Below are 16,725 nucleotides of genomic sequence, written 5' to 3'. Positions count from 1 at the left end.
CAGGAATAAGGGATATTGGAGAAGTTTATGGAATGTTTAGAAGTATTTATAATTCTAACTCCGAATTCCAGGAAATAGAATAAACTTTCCAATCATCAAAATACACTGGTAGTACATACAGATCCGTCTGAAAAACCGATTTACCGACACAACGAGCTTTCAAATGGTTTTTGAGCAAGAGATTGTGGACTAAATTTGTCCACGTGTTGTTCTACATGCGTGTAAAATCTCAAAGTGTTTTTATAACCTTTTAAAATAAAAAAGGGAGAATTTACTTTTCAGGCTTGTTTTGACTGGAAAGTCCATCAGCTTCAGGGAACTTGGGATTGTTTTGATACTTGACATAAAATTTTAAAATTGTTCTTGGAATTCTGGTGCAGCTTTTAATGCCCTCAAAAATGTGCTCAGCCAACTGGAAAATCGATTTTTTGGACCTCAAAAGCTCAAAGTCACAAAACAAATTTAGGCATATTTTTCTATTTTATGGATAAGTGCAAAATAACCGCAACTTGCATTTATATATATTAATTATGAAGAAACATAATGTCTAAAATGTGAAACTCCAATTGAGGATGGAAGGGGATTAGGACCCCTCTAAATAAACATTATACATATACATTCTGTTACATCATCAATAAATGTAATAGCTATTTAGTAGTGTTGTAATTAGTTTAAAACATTAGAATACTTCATTTTGAAGTTAAAGTGGAAAAAAGTGGCCTTTAAAGACACGCGGAAATGTTGGTCAGCCATAAAGGACACCTAGTGGGACTCAAAAATCCTTTGAAAGCTCGTTTTGCGGTAAATCGATCTTTTCAAACGGATTTGTCTGTACGCTCTTCAGGTAGTCTGAGAAATATACTGTCGAAAGTTTTCATACGAGAATGTTGTATAGCCTGACGAATGAAGGCTTTCACAAGGCTCCCGAGACTGAATATGGAATCATGGAAGATAAATTTATTTCCTCCTATAATGCCAACTTATCTTGTTCACCTCTTGGTTTTTCATCAATTAAACAATCTGTGAATAACAAGAAAAACTCGTTCGTAGGTGATGTCTGGCTATGGTCGACCAAGTGCGCCACCTGGAGGTCCTCCAGGTGGTTACGGTGGAGCCCCAGGGTACCAACAACCACAAGGAGGTTATGCCGCGCCGGGAGGTTTTAACGCAGCACCAGGAGGGGCCGCGCCGGGTGGTTATAATGCAGCACCGGCAGGGTACGGTGGTCAACCGAGCGCACCAGGTGGGTACGGTGGTCAACCGAGCGCTCCAGGTGGATATGGTGGCCCGGGGTACACGGCTCCACCTCCCCCTCAGCAACCAATGGCTCAACCAAATCTCAACCAGATATTCGCCAGGTATAAATCATTTTACCTCAGCTTGTTAGATCAGGACTCAGGAGCGTGCCTCAGTGTACGAGATATGTATATCATTTACTGACGTACATTCTACATCCTTCAATCACTTACACTTTACTACATCAAGTCATGATTATTTTCCTCCCAACTGATGTTTCAAATATTAACGCTGTAGTTTTGGTTCGGTTTTAGGTTTGGTTCGGTTGTGCCGCTCCAATCAATTAACGAGTTAAATCTGGAGCCACGCAACTGAACCAAACCTAGAACCGAATCGAACCTGCACTAAAGTTCAACAGTGTTACAGTTTGACTTGATAAGGTCATGATTATTTCCCTCCCAATACTGATGCATTACGTATTTATGCAGTGTAGATAAAGATAGGAGTGGCATGATTTCTGTTAACGAACTCCAATCTGCGCTATCCAATGGAACTTGGCAACCCTTCAATCCTGAAACTATTCGTCTTATGATTTGTGAGTCAGTGTTTCCGACTAGACAATATTCTAGCAAGCTTAACATCAAACTTCCCTAAACTTTAATGTTCTTGTTTGATATTTAGATCCTGGCCAAGCAATGCAATGTACCACAATTTCCTTGTCTCTGTTATTTACAAGGCTCCAGATTATTTTGACGGTGTTTCAGCGATGTTTGATAAGGACGGAAATGGTACAATAAATTTCCAAGAATTTGGTGCATTGTGGAAGTACATAAACGATTGGCAGAACACTTTCAGGTAAATGATACTGCCAGCTATTTGAGGAAATAGTTTAGCACACGACTTATTATGTCTCGTTATTTAATGTCTGTTTTTGTTAAACTCTGACGTTGAAGCCAAAAATTGTGGTGATCTAATGTTATGTTTCCGTCATCTGTATATTGGCTACCACACGTTGCGTGATACTGCAGCCAAATAGTGGAGATGTTGTGATACTTTGGAGAGCCATAGCTTGACATCGTTTATCTCCCTAGGTATTACGATCGAGACAACAGCGGGTCAATTGATCAAAACGAACTGCAGACTGCCATAGCATCATTTGGTAAGATATCTATTTGGATCTGTCCCGATACGCAATTTGTTTCGGTCACATGGTTTTGTGTCATAAACGTAGAGCGCATGGTTTTGAATATGATTAGACTGTAAGCCGTTAGCTAGTTGTGACATTGCGCGCCAACGCGCGCACCTGCATGCAGGAGCTGTGGCGCTACAAATCCAAAATTAGATTCGTTGTCGACAGAATGTTGGTGAGCCATGACAATGTTTAAACTGGTATCGCAGAACACGAAATTACTATTTTGACACCGGACAAACTTGAATAGTCGTCGTGGAATAGGCCGCTCAATTTCAAAAGGTTGGCGCTGCCACCTTTATTTAAACACCTGGCCCCGCCGCGTGTGCCAACACACAATAGATCCAGAAAGTAGACCCTGTCAATATTAGGAGGAAAAATTACGATAAACACAATTCACTATTTAACACAACAAATTTAAGGTTTCAGACTATCTCCCAAATTCTTCGGAGTATTGATGCGAAAGTTTGACAGGACTGGTGACCGCACTATAACATTTGATGATTTTATTCAGTCCTGCGTGTTGATCCAGGTAAATTTGTAGTAAATACTAGTAACTACAAAAATCGTAGGTTTTAGTCTGTCGCCTAAATTCTACCGACTCGTGGTCAGAAAGTTTGATCGAGATGGAAACCAGCGGATAACATTTGATGACTTTATTCAGTGTTTAGTGATTATCCAGGTTTCAGTGATTTATTTTGATACTTTATTTATTCATCACCTCATAAAACTAAAATGATCTAACGTGGAGTTATTTTTATCAATTATTCTGTATTTTGTATACTTCTTGATTCACTCTTGATTCACATTTCACTCTTGTCTAAAACTTACTTATTCAGACGTTATCTGCTGCATTCCAACGGAAGGACACAAATCGCAATGGATGGATTCAAATCAACTATGAAGAGTTTATGGAGTTAGTATTCTCGACAAAGATTTGAGGAAATACTGGAAAATAACGTCAATTCAATAGGAAATGGAGCCTGATTAAGTCACTACTGGAACACTTAACACTTAATACATATTTTTACTCAGATAGAATACAATCAGTTCGATTTGTTATGCCATGTGCTGTATGTAAACAATGATTATATTATTATTTTAATTCGGTTTTAATAGTTGGTTTACCTTGCTGGGTTTAGCCACTACAAGAAGTTGTGTAAGTAACTGTAACCAAGGTTGTTTTTAACAACAACGGATACCAGTATCACATGTAGATTGTGGCTGCTGCACTTAACCATCGTACTTTAAATTGTGATATGAAATAAAGCTGTCATCTAAGAATTGAGGTATTTGTGCTGCATAACAACAAATAGCTGATGCACTTTGCTATATATGCTGGCACGATTATAGCAGGGAAGGTTATGAACAACAAATTCTTTCTTTGTTTCTGACCCTTCCTTCTCCTCCAGTTGTGGCTTGTTTTTATAAATAAACAAAAAAAAACATCACATTAGTGGTTATATCCAACTTGTATTCCAGAATATTCTAGTTTATATTTTAGTTGCGATGCTGTTATTGTAGCTTTACCATCTGTTGTTTAGGCCTGTAATCGTTGCATGGCGTTTAACTGTTCCTTAAAGCACAGTTAATTCAACTGCAAAAAGCTAACTGCTGCACAGCGATTATCATGTGTGCAGCGATTGCTTGCTTCAACCATAGGTGGTGGAACTACGATTATATGTAATGAACATTTTTTTGTAGATATGTCTTACGAGAGTGATGTTATGATATTAATGGATTTGTGCTTTTTGTACTATTTGCTGATGCTTATTACATTTTACGGGTTAGATAATGTATATTTTATTTTATGACATTGATGGGAAAAATAATTTGTTGAGGATGTTATTCTGCAAATTCGACTGAAATTGCAATTGAATGCAAACTTTTTAATTCAACTCGTAGTTTGGGACAATCCAAGTATTTCAGTGGTTTTTAACAATAAATAGATCTCCACTTTTGATTTGTCATCGCTTTTTTATAGCGTGTATTCAGCAACCATTTCATTTAAAACAGGTGTTCTTACCGCAATGTCTAAAAGTACCCTTTTCATTCCGTCAATAGGCTCGCCGTTTTGTTAAACCAGATTGATTTCATCGATTTAATTTTAAATTTCTCATTCTCAATTTCCAAATTATCTTAATTTTTTAATTTCTGCATATAAAAGATAAAGATGTCATGTGAAAACATCCCATGGGAGGAGATCGACCAATACAAGGATTTCAATGTCACCAGTGTTCCGCTAATGGCAGTCGCCGATCATCTCGGACAAGTAAGTCTGTATTCAAATTAAATGATTTGGCGGTTGTTTATTCGTCGCAATGTCGCATAGAATGTATTGAATATTGATTTGACTGTTGAACAAATTAACATGACATCTTGAGGCTGTAGTGACCGAGAAATCACCTATTATTACTTTACAACTTAAATCGTCCTATTAATTTAACAATCAATCGATTGGATAGACCTATGAGTAACAGGCAAAAACATTACTGACCATAGATTGATTAGCAAAATTTCCCATAAATTTACTTTTGGACAGGAAAATAAAAGTATGCTCACAGGGGAAAATCGCGTGACACTGTAAATTCATTTGTACCTTCAAGGAATGGGTTTATGGAAAAAAGAAAGAGAAATAACCCTATTCTTTAATTAATTATGACAGGGGTATAGTCGGTCACAGTCATGACAAGTTTGAATTATATCAACAAGCCTATGAAACTTAGAGACTAGAGAGTTAGCATTTAAGAGAGATAAGTGGAGAGAAATTGAATTGATCTAGAAGAATCTTGATTCAATACAAGCGGGCACATTTCAGTAATATCTTGCTTTTGAATGTAGAAGCAGAGAAAGTTCATAATTTTTGTGTCACTAGTTGAAGGTCTGGTCATACGTGTCACGGCTGACTGTTCTCGTGTATTTAACATTTGGCGTCCTTAGCCCTTACTTTATGACGGTAGTATCTTACCAGTTTTCAACGACGCGAATGACCGGTTCACTTTACCAGGCATGCAAGGACGCAAATGACCGGTTTATGCTGTGCAGAAACGACACCGGAAACGATCCTCGTCAGTGTCTGAGAGAGGGACAACTGGTGACCAACTGCACCAAGATGTTCATGGACAAGGTGTACAAAGAGTGCAAGATGCCGTTTGCTCGTTACACTACCTGTCTTGATCTTAACTCCAGAAAGTGAGTACTCTGCTTTATTTTCCTGGCCTCTTTCATCGATAAAATCTGACCAAACGTATGGGACGGTAAATATTGTTTGTTAATAATGTACCTTACAAGACATATTTATAACGTACGAAATGTGGCGGTTTTCCGAAAATTTCGCCAAATTTTCGGACCGCCAAAATTTCGGTCGTCGTAATAGAATCCGTCGCATTATTTTTAGCTTATTCCAATAATTGTGGCTTCATCGATTCATTTTGTTCTTGAAAAGTTTTTGATATGATGGTGGGACAAATAAACACAATATTCCATGATGAATTTAATGTCAAGTAATACGTTTTAAATTTACAATAAATTACATTTATGTGCTAACATAAACGTTTTATAAGAGACTAAGTCAAGATAAACAATTTAATACCAAACTCAATAAGTGAAACTGAAAGAGTCGAGCCGGACCCCTTAGAGGAAGATGAAGAAATCGATTTATAAGTTTTATTTTGTTTCAACATTATTTTACCGATTTTTAGAAAATTTTGAATTTCCTTTGTGTCAGAAAACAAAATGATGAAAAATACCCTTATTTTCTGTGACGTCCGAAATGTGACGGTTTTTGTTCAATTTCGCCATATTTTCGGACCGTCAAAATTTCGGTCGTCGCAAATTGGTCCGCCACAAAAATGTCTTGTAAGGTATTCAGCGATCGAATTTGATTAATTCAAAGCAATATAGCTGAGCGGCGATTTATCTTTGTTTTGTTTGAGGTAACCAGAAGGGGGGGGTACCAATGGCATAAAATGGCATAAATGGCATACGTTTTATGGCATAAATGGAAATTTTGATTGGCCAATTCTCCATTTATGCCATGAATTTAGGTCTTCATATTTGACTTTAAATTCGCAAATTATTATTAGTACTTGAATAAGAGACATGTTTCATGCTTTATAACGCTTGAAATACACTCTCCACTTATCGAAATACACTCCCACTTATCGAAATACACTCTCACTGCCGTTTTAAAATTGTTAGCTCTCGTTATCGCACTGCTTATCTCTTGATAATTACACCGCTACTGCGCTGCTAGCTTGTTGTGCTGATCTTTACGATGGCAGATTTGGACTTGGAAAGTATCAATTACATGTTGAATGAGATGTTCACCTGGAGCAAAGAGACTCTGAAGAAATTTGGCAAGCCTTACGGAAAGTTAAAGGACATTGCGGACGCTAAGAACTTCAACAGACTGAATAAGCCGGAGATTGTCGATGTGTGTGGTCGATCTTTTGAGTATACGAACTATCTTATGGAGACCGTTGAAGCGTATAAGAATGTGTTGACCAGACTTCAGGGTCAGTTAATTGAAAAGCAAGAGCAGGTTATCAGTGTTCAGGCCGAGCTATCAGCTTGCAAGACTGAGCAACTTGAAGCGTTGAAGAAAACTGTGTCAAGTTCAGTTGCTGATTCAGTGAAAGCGGAGTTCCAATCTTACAGCTCAGTCGTTCAAAGTTTGCCAGCACAGTCTCCAGTAATCAGCCCGGAAGCATTGACGTCTGTAGTCAAGACTATTGTTGCAGATGAGGACCGCAGCAGGAACCTTCTTATCTTCGGTCTGCCTGAGGAAAACGAAGAGAAGCTCGAATCTCAAGTCAGTGAAGTTCTGGAAACTATTGGCATAAAGCCAAAAGTAGAGGCTCAGAGAATAGGAAAAAAGAAAACGGTTGACTCAATGCGACCAGTTAAAGTTATCACCTCAAACTCGCTCATCGTTAATCAGATTCTGAGGAATGCCAGGAACCTGCGGCAGAGTGAGAAGTTTAAGACAGTTTTCTTGAGCCCTGATCGGTCTGTCGAACAGAGGAAGCTCCGGAAAGATCTGGTACAGGACATGAAGAAGCGGGCACTTGCAGAACCGACCAAAAAGTTTTACATAAAGGACGGGCAAATTTATTGTGCCGATGAGAGCAACGGTTGACAACTTTTTTTGAGTGTGTGTTTCGTGTGCTGTTTTGATATGTTTTGGACCATGTTTGTGAGGGACATATTGGTAGCTGTAGTTATTTTCTATACAAGACTGAATAGTCTTCAGGCTTTAGCTGAGCTTTAATTTCCGACGCAGTTTTGTTGAGCCACTAGTCCATGATGGGGAATATAAACAATATATTTAACTCTTAATATAATGGTCATAGCTACTTTTAATTTCATGAATCATACAGATTTTAAAGTACGCTGGTACGATTTTTATCTTATTAAATTGCTGTTCAATATCTATTTTAGTAAACATTAACTGGGGTAGTAAAACCCAGTTCCCAAAAAAAAAAAAAAAAAAAAAAAAAAAAAAAAAATGATCGTTAAAGATTCATATGACAAATAAAGAAAATAGAAATGTATTATATCAAAAATGGCATAAATGGCATACGTTTTATGGCATAAATGGAAATTTTTATTGGCCAATTCTCCATTATGCCATTTATGCCATTGGTACCCCCCCCAACCAGAATTAAAGTTCATATTGTGAGGGGCATGCCTCGAAGGGTTAACGAGAAAAAGTTGGCACTTGGCAGTGACTTAACCTGTTACTGAAGCCAGATATTAGTGAAATCTAAGGGTTTTTGTCAAATATTGACGAGTGAAGTTTTAAAGGGTGCGTTCAGGCTTCACATATTACATTATCACCGAGAGCAAGGGAGGTTTCAAAAAGACTGTATACTATGTGATTTTTGCTTAATAACTATGTGTAATAATGCAGATGTAAGGTTTTTGCTGGCAAAAATAGTTAGTGGCATAAACTTTCAGTAATATACTGGAATTAATGTTTGATACCCTTTTCAGGCACCAATTTTGCCGAACCACGCAGATAGAGTTTGACAAATGCCTGCTCGAGAAGACGGGAGTGTCCCGTGAATTCACCTGGTTCCAGGACAAACAAGTTCCTCCCCACCAAACCTGGCCTGAAGCCTTCCGGGAGTTTAAAAGTGACGTCACGAACATCATCAAACACTAACTTATATTGAGATTTATATGATAGGGACGTATCTAGACTAAATTATTATTAAAGTGAACCTCCCTGTGGGATGATGAGATTGAGATTGATCTCGTGATAATGAATTGCGGGATTTGCACTTCTACTTCTCTCTCCTCCTCCTTCTCGTGCAGATCTATGCAAAGAATTGTACGGCCAATTGTCTGCCGACCATTCATGCCTAATTACCGGTTTTTGTTTAATTTAATGAACAATCCTGTATTGCGTAATCTGGACAAAATTTGTAAAAATCGTGTATTTACTGCAGATAAGAGGCGACAATCCTGTTATTGTTTTGGTATGATCTAGACAATGATCGGAACGGAGAAAGTTGTTAATCTTTATCTAATGAATTGGTTTTAGCTTTGACCTTGAACCGTCTCCTCCCCCGGCCAATTGAAACTGTAATATTCTAAAAAACGTGCATGACGTGCCCCTAAATTTTAATCGCAAATCTTTTTGTCGGCATAGAATAAAATGATAACCAACCAAATATAAAATTTACTTGATAATAATATTATTACTAGTAGGTTGATGATGACCACGTTTTAGAAGATGGAAAGCCAATATAAAGTCCACCACCTGACTGTGCAGCTATTGGCTGCTTTGAACTCCGAACTTCCTCCAGAAACTTTTGTCGAAGAACTCTGCCGGAGTAACTCAAGTTTTGTTGTTTCTCAGGTAAAAATAATAAAAGTTTTCCATCATTATCTTAAGAGGAGTCAAATATTTGGAAGAACTGTAACTTGTTGTTGTGACACATGGTATGATGTGTATGATATGTAATATGTATCACAATTGTCCATTACATTTCTCTAGTGTTTACACCATTCCACTGTCCAGGCCTCAGTGCACACTGCTAAGAACAAGTTAACGAAGAATGTTCAAGAAAAGAGCCTGGACCCCGCGGAATTCCGCAAAACTTACATGTCCCTCAAAACAAAACAACTCTTCGAGTTAGACCCTTACACATACTTCTTAGGAAAAGTGAGTCACTTGGTACTTGGTACAGTTGTAGAATATCAACTCCGGATTTCTGTATCTGAGTCTGGTTTTTAACTATACATTTTTATCTGAAGACGGATATTATCACTGATTGTGAAAGCGAAACCCATTTTCTTGACATGTAATAGCAATTCTTTTATTTACACAATATCTGTAAACCACCCCACCAACATCATATAGAATTAGTTTGGATAATTAATTTACTTTACAATAAATTCACTAGTGTTTAGAGGACAAGCGAGTGTTGGACTACATGGAGACTGTAGACAGAGATCTCACCAGCCTCGACTCTACTTCTGACCTCAACGCTTCCGATCTTATCCTGGAGACCATCCCTCGGGCATTGTCTCAGAAAGAGGTGAACATTTCCCAGTCTTCAAAACTTCTGCTTAGTTAATTTAAACAATATTTCCCAGTCTTCAAACCTTCTGCTTAATATTTAAACAACATTTCCCAGTCTTCAAAACTTCTGCTTTAAACAACGAATAACAAAGAAACTGGCGAATTTTACGAGAAATGTTTTTAGATAAAGTAACCTCCAAACTGGAACACAGGTGGAAGAAGTGAGAACACAGCTGGCAATTGTAAAAGCAAACGAGGAAAAAAGAAAAGCCCTGCAGCTGAAGAAGCTACCAAATCTTGTAGCTAGAACCCTCCTTACCAGAGATTTTGTAATTATGGATGAGGAGTATTCATGTGGTCCACAGCCTCTACACACCATGACTGCGTTACAGGTAGCGGTGATAACATGTAATTCATTTCGGTAGTTGGGGCTTATAAATGATGGCAGATGAATTTAGTTAAATATTGATTTTATCTTTTTACCTAAAAAGAACATTTTCAGCAAGAAAATGCGATAGTGGAGGACTTGTTATTCGTCTTGACAGGGATTGAGGGACAGTACATCTTGGTGGAGCCGCTGGAGAGCCCTTTCGGACAGCGCAGATTCAAGCAAATCGTACGAGGCTAATTCCTTCTCATTAATTAACCGGGTCACTTCAAATTTTCGATCTGAAATAAAATATGTGTATTTCAATTTTCTACTACCTTACTCGGGATTATTATGACCGGGATAAAGTGGTGGGTTTAGGGTAATTTCGCCATATTTTTCCCGAACCACATTTTCACCGGTCGTTAATAAACCCGCCTACTCAGCTTTTAGGGTTCCCAAGGGGTATGGGTGCTCATATTTTAATCGTTGTCTTATATTCACTAAAGAAGACTATTGGGACACTTGTTGTAGGTTTTTCGACTTCATGTGGCTAAAATTGCAAAAAATTCACCTTTTTGCCCAATTCTTGTCATATATCCTTATTGTCAAATTTGATTTAAATAGGCCAATTTTTAATTTCTTAGGTATTGACTATCTCTACATAATGAAATAGGACTCAAAGTAAAAGTAATAGTTAAATTAAAACTTGAATTAATTAAAACTGATGAAAGGGATGATCCAGATGAAGATAACGAAGATGATTACAACTTATTGGAAGACTAAACAGCTCTCCCTTTATCTTAATATCGATCTGGTTGTTACGCTTCAAATGTTAAAAATTATTTTCCATCTAGTTTGATTAACCACGAGTCATTATTTCTGTCTACTTTCAACAATTATTGAAAATTCGACTTGTTTCACAAGTTTTAGCAATGCGAAAATTTCTAAACTTGCTTATCTCTAATAAGGAAATTTACATCTGAGACAAAATTTTTGAATCTAAAATTGAAAGGTTGGACACCGGTAAAATGGCGACCGGGAAAATGTGGTGGGTTTTGAGCAATTTCGCCATATTTTTCCCGAACCATATTTTAACCGGTCGTTAATAAACCCGTCGTAATAATCCCGAGTAAGGTATTATATATAGAAATGCAAAGTTCTGATGTTATCACACCAACGTAACAAATTTCCCACAGAACGGGTTAGATCCGGGTATTGGAGGTCTTGTCACTAAGATATTACCTCTCTGTTCCTGCTACTCAATCGTCACCAGATTCCTCGATCACTGTTCTAAGTACAGCTCTGGCATGGTAAACTAATTGCTTTTTGCTTCTCTGTTGAATGATTTAAAAAAGATGTGCATCCCTGTATATAAATGTAACCGAGTCACCTTCAACACTGTTACCTCTATTAGGTGAATCAAGCGCTGTGTGCAGCTATTAAAACGTTAGTTAAAGAGTATGTGATCCTTATAGCTCAGTTGGAGGAGCAACACACGATGGGTCAACTCTCGCTACAGAAAATGTGGCTCTTCATCCAATCCTGTATCAGCACTTTTTACGTGAGTACAATCGCAAGTTTTGCTATTTTATTCTATAATTTGACAGCAAGATTCTATTCCATCTCTATGTTTTATCAAAAGATGACAGAAACCCTAAAATTGACTTTAATTTATTGATAGATACCTTTTTGGCGGAAAACTTGTTACTGTGAAATTGGTAATAAATCATTCAAAAATTCTAAAAACTAGGAAATACATGCAAAAGAAAAAACGAAAAGGGCGGTTTCGACCTGTATTCTTCGAATCAATTTGTGATAAATTTTGTGAAAATAAGTCTTTAGTCACATATCCTCGATAAACACCATTTTACCCTTGTTTTTCATTATCGGCTTATTATCATCATCAATACCTTGATCGAAAATCTTATTTTTCCGGATTCCTGTTCTGATTCTGGCGAGTGATTTTTTTGTTGGTTTTCTCAAAACGGTGATGGTGAAGGTACATATGACTGCCAATAGAACGCTAACCAGTGCGACCAGGAAAAAGTATACCACTTTCCCCAGCACCTTAATCCCTGAAATAGTTTCATGACTGTATCGTGACTTTTAAGTTGTTTCCAATCTTATGCAGCTCCACTTTGAGTGGCAACATGATTTGGCAGAGAAATAATAGAAAACTGACCGCACAGAAAACTTACTATTGAAAGGATTTTTGTCTGGTTGAGAGCACTGAGGTCCAGAGTATCCGGGAATGCAGATATCACAGAGTTGACCAGTCCAGTGTCCCAGACAATGCAACACCCCCTCGTTATCACACTCCGCTCTTCCTGGCTCTCTTTTGCACGTGCAGTTCAGTCCGAAATACATTTCCTTACATCTGCGGTGGAAATTTGTTTTAAGTTTCAGTAGGTGGGTTCGTTTCGGTAAAGTGGGTTCGTTTCGGCTAAGACAATTTCGACATTCGAATGATAACTTGTATATAAAAATTTAGAAAATCTTCAGATACAAACATGACAATGATAAAATGAGATTGTTTTTACCTATCACAGTTAGGACCGTTCCAGTTAGAAGTGCAAGTTTTGTCGCCTTGGTCTGTACATTTGTATTTCTCTGTGTCTGTACATTCTACTGAACAATCCTCTCCGAACCAACCTTCCTTACAATCCGTACAGTCTGTCCCTGGGGAATGAGGGCTTAACCAATACATCTCTATAAGTATAATGTTTAAAAATTTACTGACTTAGCCATAATGGGAGCTGCATTCTTTCTTTCTGATATATATTCTAGGAGCCCTGGTACATAGGAAGAAAAATTATATCTAAGGGGATGTGCTTGCCCATTTGAAATAGGGCGTTCCCCGAGGCAGCACGGTACGCTGTGGCTCTTGCTTTTTATCATCCGTATTCAGTATACAAAAACTTTTGTCTGGCATAAAACCACTAGAATATAAAATGATGATGATGCAAATATGATCGCTGCAAGATAACATACCTTTCTTGTTGCCGATGCAGATGTGACTTCCATGTTCATCACAAGTCCACAATGTACTGTTGAGATCACAATAAAGATCACATCCACTCCCATACCACCCTGTCTCACAAAGAGAACAGTTCTGTCCTGTAAAGTGTCCCAAACATTCCTTCTCCCCAGTATCACTACAGTTCATAGCTGAGCTGGCTTGACAGAAAGTGTCACAGTTAGGGCCAAAATAGTCAGCTGCACAAGTTTCACATTCTGAACCTGTCCAGTGTCCTTCACAAACTTTTTCCCCGGTTGTTGAGTTGCAGGTGTATTGATTAGGAACTGCCGTGCAATTTACGGAACAATCCAAACCGTACCAGTCTTGAATGCACTCCGTGCAGTTTGCTCCTGAAAACAAAACTTTTCAGTTCTTAAAATGAATGATGAATGATGAATGATGAATGATGAATGATGAATGATGAATGATGAATGATGAATGATGAATGATGAATGATGAATGATGAATGATGAATGATGAATGATGAATGATGAATGATGAATGATGAATGATGATAGGTATTAAGTTTGATAATATATTTCTGCACAAAGTTCAGAAAACAGTGAATGGCTCTATTCGTCCTAATTATTCTCGTAAAGACCATGTCAAGTAAAGCGTTACCATTGGTAGCATACTTGGGCCATCGCTCTTTATCATTAATATGAGCGACTTATGAGCGACTTGTCTGTCATAAACCAATTTGCACAATCTAAATTCTAAAATGCCATCGATACAAATAAGATTATTAAATGATTTACATACCAGTTCTTTTTCCGTTGCAGATCTTGTTTCCATGGTCATCACAAGTCCACAATGTACTGTTACGATCACAATAAAGATCACATCCACTCCCATACCACCCTGTCTCACAAAGAGAACAGTTCTGTCCTGTAAAGTGTCCCAAACACTCCTTCTCCCCAGTATCACTACAGTTCATAGCTGAGCTGGCTTGACAGAAAGTGTCACAGTTAGGGCCAAAATAGTCAGCTGCACAAGTTTCACATTCTGAACCTGTCCAGTGTCCTTCGCAAACTTTCTCTCCGGTTGTCGAGTTGCAAGTATATTGAGATGCGGGGACACAATAAGCGTTACAGTTCGAGTTGAAGTAGTTCAGTTTACAGATCTTGTCTCCTGTGAGTGAGATTATGGATTTACCGATTGATCGGGAAATAAATTTAGCCACACTTGCACTGTTTAACAAAAAGTTTCAACTGTCAATTTATTTCGAGAAATTGAAAGGACTGTCAGTGGCTGTTCTTACCGTTGGTGTTGCATGTGAAATTGTCGTACGATTGACATTGCTTCCCGCAGTTCGTACCGTAGTAGTTCTTCTTGCAACCAGTGCAGCCTGTACCTCCTTGGTTGCCTCCGCAAGAAACCTTTACAAAACACTAATTTATTGTTTGGGTATTGATTATTGAAAGCTAGTTAAGTGCAAATGGTTTCCATTCACCCGATTTTATAGTTACGATTGAAATTGATCCAGTTTCAATGTTATTATGGCTGATTAACTAATGTAAGTTTGATTTATGTAATAATGTTCTCAGTGCGTTATGGTATTGTATTAGTGTTATCTTGTATTTGTTACCATGTTTTTATTACCTTGTATTTGGTAGTGAGGACTGACTCCTGACCGTTCTTCTCCGTCTGTTTCCGACTGTATTCCATGTTAGCAGTTGTGTTCGTCACATATAGCTTCATATTATATTCAAAGAGAATGTTGTTGCTGTTGTCACGCGCCCGCAAGTACAAATAAACGTCATCCTGATGAAATGGTCGTTATGCCACGTACCGTGAATTACCAGAATTACCAGTGAGAAAAACTGTAATTTGTTTTTATAAGTGATGCTACGTTTATCAATCTGCGCTACGTAAAATAATAATGTCAACTCTCAATTTCTTGGTTTGTAAGTGCCAAAAGTAACACTATATTTTATAAAGTTAGCAGAGTACAATTTAAAAAACTCTATTTGATGGATCGTGTGTCTAACCAGTTTATAAGGGTCAAATCCGATAGGGTTAGAAACCCCGCTGCTCAATGCATCATTTCCCAGTTTGAAGTCCAAATTGCCTCCTGGCTCCAGCTTGAACTTATCAGTTTCCTTTTCCACGTATTTTCTAGAAAACTTATTTTTATCTATAATAATTGTAACAATGAAAATGTAGTCAATCATATCCGTTTTGATTGCAAAACATAGTTGCAATCATATCCAATTGCTACTTACACCATAGTTGTGAGACCTCGAATAGTCAGTTCAAAGGATACAAAGCAACTGTCATCATCCTGAGAACAACTAGTTGGATCTTGATAGTTTACCAATGTAACATCTACTGTTGCACCTTCTCCTCCTCTGACCTGTTTTGTAATTTTTAGGCGGACTTATCGGTGCCAATATAATTTGTACACTGTTGATTGTACAATATGTACATGGCATTTTAAGTGAAAGTGTATACTTTCTAGTTCTGCTCCAATTTCCAAAGTGATTAGATGGAGTATTCGAATCAACCATGTCTACAAGTTGATATTCTGAATGGACTTGATTTTCACTGATAAATAATTTGGAAAATTCGATTTTCTCTTTTTAAAACATAAAACCCGGATACTCTCCCAATATCACTTCAGAAATCCCAAATATGGTGACCGTTATGTTTGAAGGAAATTTAACCGATTAACGAAAGCCAATCAATTAACTAATATCAATTATACGAGATAAAGGAGTCCTACCAATAGAGTGAATAAAAGGATCAGCACTTGAGTAAGGTTGGTCAGACCCAACGTCATCGTTATAGGCTGTCAATATCGTGGGTGAGAGGGTAAAAGATCCTCCGAACGTGTGAGAAAAAAACTTGAGTTACGAGACTTAAACGATTTCACCGAGAAGTCGGCACGTACGATTAAGAGAAAGGGGAAATTATGTTCAGTGTTAATGGAACGCACGATTAGGTAATAACACAGGGATGAATGCCTCCAGTTAAAAATTCTTGAATCTTCTTATCGGGCAAGTTGTACCATAAAACAAGAATTACTGATTGCGCTGGCACTAAATAAATTCATTCAACTTGACCCTGACAACGAGTCTTTTGTCACAATAACAGTCAGTACTACCGAGTAGGGGGTCCGTAGACCGAACATCATAACATTCCAGGAACTTTGATTATCACCTACTAAATCATTGACTCGTCGTGTATGAGTGTAAAATCCGCCAAGACAGTGTTTTGAGTAGATTATAACATTGTCGGCTACTTTACTCAATTATAATAAAATTTATTTTTCTTAAAATATAGGAATATGGTGCCCACTGCCCAGGCCAGGATTCTTACTGTTTACTTTGAGTTTGATGAAACTGCAAAATCATCTGATCTTCTTAGAATCTTAT

General features: G+C 37.6%; 5 protein-coding genes across 7 annotated transcripts in view; 3 read left to right on the top strand and 2 right to left on the bottom strand.

The window, feature by feature from the left end:
- Positions 1–16,725, bottom strand: part of LOC134815355 (eukaryotic translation initiation factor 2 subunit 3, Y-linked-like) — a 71,320-nt gene that overhangs the window by 45,662 nt on the left and 8,933 nt on the right. The window lies entirely within an intron of this gene.
- Positions 1,053–4,560, top strand: LOC134815400 (programmed cell death protein 6-like). Of its 2 annotated transcripts, none has more exons than XM_063823936.1 (6): positions 1,053–1,358; positions 1,725–1,831; positions 2,001–2,091; positions 2,328–2,395; positions 2,998–3,107; positions 3,265–4,560. In XM_063823936.1, the coding sequence occupies exons 1-6, from the start codon at positions 1,054–1,056 to the stop codon at positions 3,364–3,366; spliced, it is 783 nt and encodes a 260-aa protein (XP_063680006.1). In that variant the 5' UTR covers position 1,053; the 3' UTR covers positions 3,367–4,560. The 2 variants fall into 2 exon arrangements, with proteins under 2 accessions (XP_063680006.1, XP_063680013.1); XM_063823943.1 differs by lacking the exon at positions 2,998–3,107 and adding an exon at positions 2,848–2,957 and having other exon boundaries at positions 3,265–4,484.
- On the top strand, positions 4,597–8,863 carry LOC134815442 (NADH dehydrogenase [ubiquinone] 1 alpha subcomplex subunit 8-like). Its single transcript, XM_063823980.1, has 3 exons — positions 4,597–4,697; positions 5,433–5,617; positions 8,423–8,863. Exons 1-3 carry the CDS (start codon positions 4,599–4,601, stop codon positions 8,592–8,594), a joined length of 456 nt encoding a protein of 151 aa, XP_063680050.1. The 5' UTR covers positions 4,597–4,598; the 3' UTR covers positions 8,595–8,863.
- The window catches only part of LOC134815328 (gamma-tubulin complex component 2-like), a 28,246-nt gene continuing 20,631 nt past the window's right edge, over positions 9,111–16,725 (top strand). The window contains exons 1-7 of the mRNA XM_063823849.1: positions 9,111–9,293; positions 9,456–9,599; positions 9,841–9,975; positions 10,172–10,351; positions 10,462–10,575; positions 11,526–11,639; positions 11,744–11,890. Of these exons, the coding sequence (XP_063679919.1) occupies positions 9,168–9,293; positions 9,456–9,599; positions 9,841–9,975; positions 10,172–10,351; positions 10,462–10,575; positions 11,526–11,639; positions 11,744–11,890 (960 nt within the window). The 5' untranslated portion in view covers positions 9,111–9,167. The remainder of the gene's footprint in view (positions 9,294–9,455; positions 9,600–9,840; positions 9,976–10,171; positions 10,352–10,461; positions 10,576–11,525; positions 11,640–11,743; positions 11,891–16,725) is intronic.
- LOC134815346 (multiple epidermal growth factor-like domains protein 10) lies at positions 12,012–16,248 on the bottom strand. The gene is made up of 10 exons (XM_063823874.1): positions 16,074–16,248; positions 15,574–15,704; positions 15,340–15,466; positions 14,951–15,112; positions 14,610–14,727; positions 14,111–14,479; positions 13,321–13,698; positions 12,870–13,008; positions 12,528–12,706; positions 12,012–12,404 (listed from the first exon to the last, which is right to left on the bottom strand). Exons 1-10 carry the CDS (start codon positions 16,128–16,130, stop codon positions 12,172–12,174), a joined length of 1,893 nt encoding a protein of 630 aa, XP_063679944.1. The 5' UTR covers positions 16,131–16,248; the 3' UTR covers positions 12,012–12,171.

The sequence above is a fragment of the Bolinopsis microptera genome, chromosome 1 (genome assembly GCF_026151205.1).
Source record: "Bolinopsis microptera isolate Bmic1 chromosome 1, MBARI_Bmic_1.0, whole genome shotgun sequence".
Lineage (NCBI taxonomy): Eukaryota > Metazoa > Ctenophora > Tentaculata > Lobata > Bolinopsidae > Bolinopsis > Bolinopsis microptera.
The sequence above is the reverse complement of the archived record's forward strand: the minus strand, read 5'-3'. Positions and strand labels throughout refer to the sequence as shown.

Coding starts and splice junctions, on each gene's coding strand:
- LOC134815400 (XM_063823936.1), top strand. CDS start 1,054: ATGTCTGGCTATGGTCGACCAAGTGCGCCACCTGGAGGTCCTCCAGGT. Junction 1,359..1,724: donor CTCAACCAGATATTCGCCAG/GTATAAATCATT, acceptor GTATTTATGCAG/TGTAGATAAAGATAGGAGTG. Junction 2,396..2,997: donor GACTGCCATAGCATCATTTG/GTAAGATATCTA, acceptor CAAAAATCGTAG/GTTTTAGTCTGTCGCCTAAA.
- LOC134815442 (XM_063823980.1), top strand. CDS start 4,599: ATGTCATGTGAAAACATCCCATGGGAGGAGATCGACCAATACAAGGAT. Junction 4,698..5,432: donor TCGCCGATCATCTCGGACAA/GTAAGTCTGTAT, acceptor TCACTTTACCAG/GCATGCAAGGACGCAAATGA. Junction 5,618..8,422: donor CTTGATCTTAACTCCAGAAA/GTGAGTACTCTG, acceptor TACCCTTTTCAG/GCACCAATTTTGCCGAACCA.
- LOC134815346 (XM_063823874.1), bottom strand. CDS start 16,130: ATGACGTTGGGTCTGACCAACCTTACTCAAGTGCTGATCCTTTTATTC. Junction 15,705..16,073: donor TCCTTTTATTCACTCTATTG/GTAGGACTCCTT, acceptor ATTACAAAACAG/GTCAGAGGAGGAGAAGGTGC. Junction 13,699..14,110: donor CTGCAACGGAAAAAGAACTG/GTATGTAAATCA, acceptor TTTTGTTTTCAG/GAGCAAACTGCACGGAGTGC.